This window comes from Nicotiana attenuata, unplaced genomic scaffold (genome assembly GCF_001879085.1).
Source record: "Nicotiana attenuata strain UT unplaced genomic scaffold, NIATTr2, whole genome shotgun sequence".
NCBI classification, from domain to species: Eukaryota; Viridiplantae; Streptophyta; class Magnoliopsida; order Solanales; family Solanaceae; genus Nicotiana; species Nicotiana attenuata.
This window is the reverse complement of record NW_017670265.1, coordinates 1,007,784-1,010,704: the sequence shown is the minus strand read 5'-3', so window position 1 is coordinate 1,010,704 and position 2,921 is coordinate 1,007,784. Positions and strand designations below refer to the sequence as shown.

The 2,921-nt window shown below is 30.6% G+C and overlaps 1 protein-coding gene across 1 annotated transcript in view; it reads left to right on the top strand.

Moving 5' to 3' along the window:
• LOC109236934 overlaps positions 1-704 on the top strand; it is a 4,100-nt gene extending 3,396 nt beyond the window's left edge. The window contains exon 4 of the mRNA XM_019403174.1: positions 531-704. Within this exon, the coding sequence (XP_019258719.1) occupies positions 531-704 (174 nt within the window). The remainder of the gene's footprint in view (positions 1-530) is intronic.
• The last annotated feature ends 2,217 nt before the right edge of the window (positions 705-2,921 follow it).

The window sequence follows — 2,921 nt, the reverse complement described above, 5'->3', positions numbered from 1 at the left end:
ATATACTATTACATACTACAAAATTTTACAACTAAAAAAACTACAAATAAACTACAAATCAGTTTTAGTATTGTATAAAGCTGTATTGTTTTTAAGGGTATCTACAAAATTACTACATTTATACTACAATTAAACTACAATCTATGTTGAAAAAAATGTTGACTACAAAATTTTCTCTTCATCTACAAAATTTCTTCAAAAAAACTACAAATAAACTACAAATCAGTTTAAGTATTGTATAAAGTTGTATTGTTTTTAAAAGTATCTACAAAATTACTATATTTATACCACAATTAAACTACAATTTATGTTGAAAAAAATGTTGACTACAAAATTTTCTCTTCACCTACAAAATTTCTACAAAAAAAAAAACTACAAATCAATTTAAGGTTTCAGGGTGAAGCTTAGTCTTTAAAAGTTGAATCTTTGAATCAAAGTCAGAAGAAGGGGGAGGGGATTGATTGGTTAGCAGCAGTAATAGACACAAATCGAAAGTTCATATGCTCTCCCCTGGCGAAGATCGTTTAAAGGTTGAGGGCTTCATCAGTAGACGTGGATCTGAACTTGCCTTGAAGTACTTATGTGAAAAATTGGGTGGATCTTTGTTTGAAAAGCTTCCTAAGCTGTGGGACTGCTTAGTTGAAGTTCTTAAGCCTTGTAGTCTTGAAGACATGACTGAAGAAGATGAAAAAGTTATTACTTGAGCTATTGAGTTGGTTAAAGATTATCAGAACTTGATTAACATATGTAACAAAATTGCAATTTCCATCTCTATATTTTTTGAGAAGAAGAAGGAATGGAGAAGAGGAAGAAAGAGGAGGGAAAAAAGGGCGTAGGTCTTAGGAATTAGGGGGATAGAGAAACGTGGGATATATGGATACCTTTAATTAAGGAGTAAAAACTGCCCATTAATTAGACCCTTAATTAAGTATGGTATAGGATTGGTAATTTGGTATACTAAGTGTAATTAAATTAAATCTTAAGCATTGAGGGTAATAAGGTTTCATATATGGCATAGGAATGTAAAAATCCCTTTTGTGAATAGGTATGCATCAATTCTCAAAACAAGCAAATAAAGAAAGAAAACAATAGCAGTTTACAGGTTCACGTTCAATGGTTGAAAGGGGCTAAATTATTCGTTTTTTTATATGTTCATTTTGTCACAAATGGAAATTGAATTACACAAAATTAAGGATGAATAGGACAAAACTGAGTAAGGAAATTCACGAAAAAAAGAAAGAAAAGCGCCCATTTCGTTTGCTCCCCACCCCCACCCTCTTTTCTACTTCTATTTTATTCCTTTTTTAATGGCTTCCAATTTACTCCTCAAAACTGACGCACTTATCTTTTTATTAATTTTGAATTAATTTATCCTTAATAAAAATAATTTAAAATTAGGAAAGTATTTCTCAAGAGTATAATTTCAAAAGTTGTTTGTTTAAAATTTTGATAGTCAAATAATATTATTATCAATTGGGATGGTAGGAGTGTCTTTATTCTAATGTACGTTTCCATCGAAGTAAAACATGAAAGTTTGACTATTATATTCTTATTGAATATGCTTAAAAATTTATTTATTTGGGTTTGGGAGTGGGCATAGTTTGGGCAAACCAGAAATCCAAACCGAAGTCCGAATTGTTTGAATTTTTGGTTTAGATTTTCGATTTAATTTTTAAAATATTTGGATTTTAGATTGGATTTGGTACTTCAGATTTTTGGATATCCAAAAATTCGAAATTTTTATATTTTATATTTAGTCCATTATTCATATGTCAATAGTAATAACTACAATATCCTAATCATTAGACATAATCTCAAATATTCAATACTAAGTGCTAAGTTACTATCAGAATACTTTCTATTTGGACATGATTTTACTATTGCTACTTCTTATCGGTCTTACTAATATTTTTGTTGTATTTTCTTGATAATATTACTTGAATACTTTATTTGGGTGATTGCGGTAAAATAAGGAGCTTTTTAAGCTAGCAATTTGACATGAATACTTTATTTGGATGATCATTATCGTAGAAAGAAGAAACATCTCAACTTATAAGCTCAAAATTGAAAATCCAAAATATCCAAACCAATTAATCCGATCCAAACTTAAAAAGTTCGATCCAATCCGACGTTATTTGGATTGTCATTTCTTCAATCCGAAAATCAAAAATCCAAACCGTCATACCAAGCCGAATTGTCCGAACGCCTACCCCTAGATATAATGGGCTTTAAGAAAGTTGAACTTCTTTACATAAAATGAGAATTTAAAGTTGGAATTTAATTTACTTTTTGAATCCCAATTTATGTGAAATTTTTTTCTCTGTTTTCTAGAAAAGAATGATAACTTTCTATATTTTTTAAAAACTTAACTTATAAACTTTTTATTTCACATTTATAGTCAAGAAAAACTAATAAGACTTGTTTTTTACTATAAATTTGAAAAGATTTTTTCTTTAAATTTTATGACAAATCAGAAAACCTCATATAAATTAGAACTAATGGGGTAATATTCAATTCAAAAGATCGTTTACGTGACAAATTGATTCCTTTTATGATAAGCATTTGTATACAGTCAAAAACATATGCCTTCGATCTATAGGCTCGAGGGGTCGTCTTAAGTCCGAGTTCAGGCAAGATCGAGTTCGAGCTCGATGGACCAGACTCGAGCTCGAAGATAGGATGCAATGCCCGAGGATCGAAGTGCCATGAATACCGACGCCGAGTATACTCAACCCCGAAATAATGCCGTTATGGATTTCTAACAGAATGAGCGGGATTCCTGCTACGTCCCTAGAATTATGGTGCAAATCCCAAAATAGAATTTTACGATTCCGTACTAGGCGGTTAGCAGCTGTCCCAATAAGATTCCTTACTGTAAATGGAAATATACCTTATTTAGGGTTCCCCTATTATATAAGGGG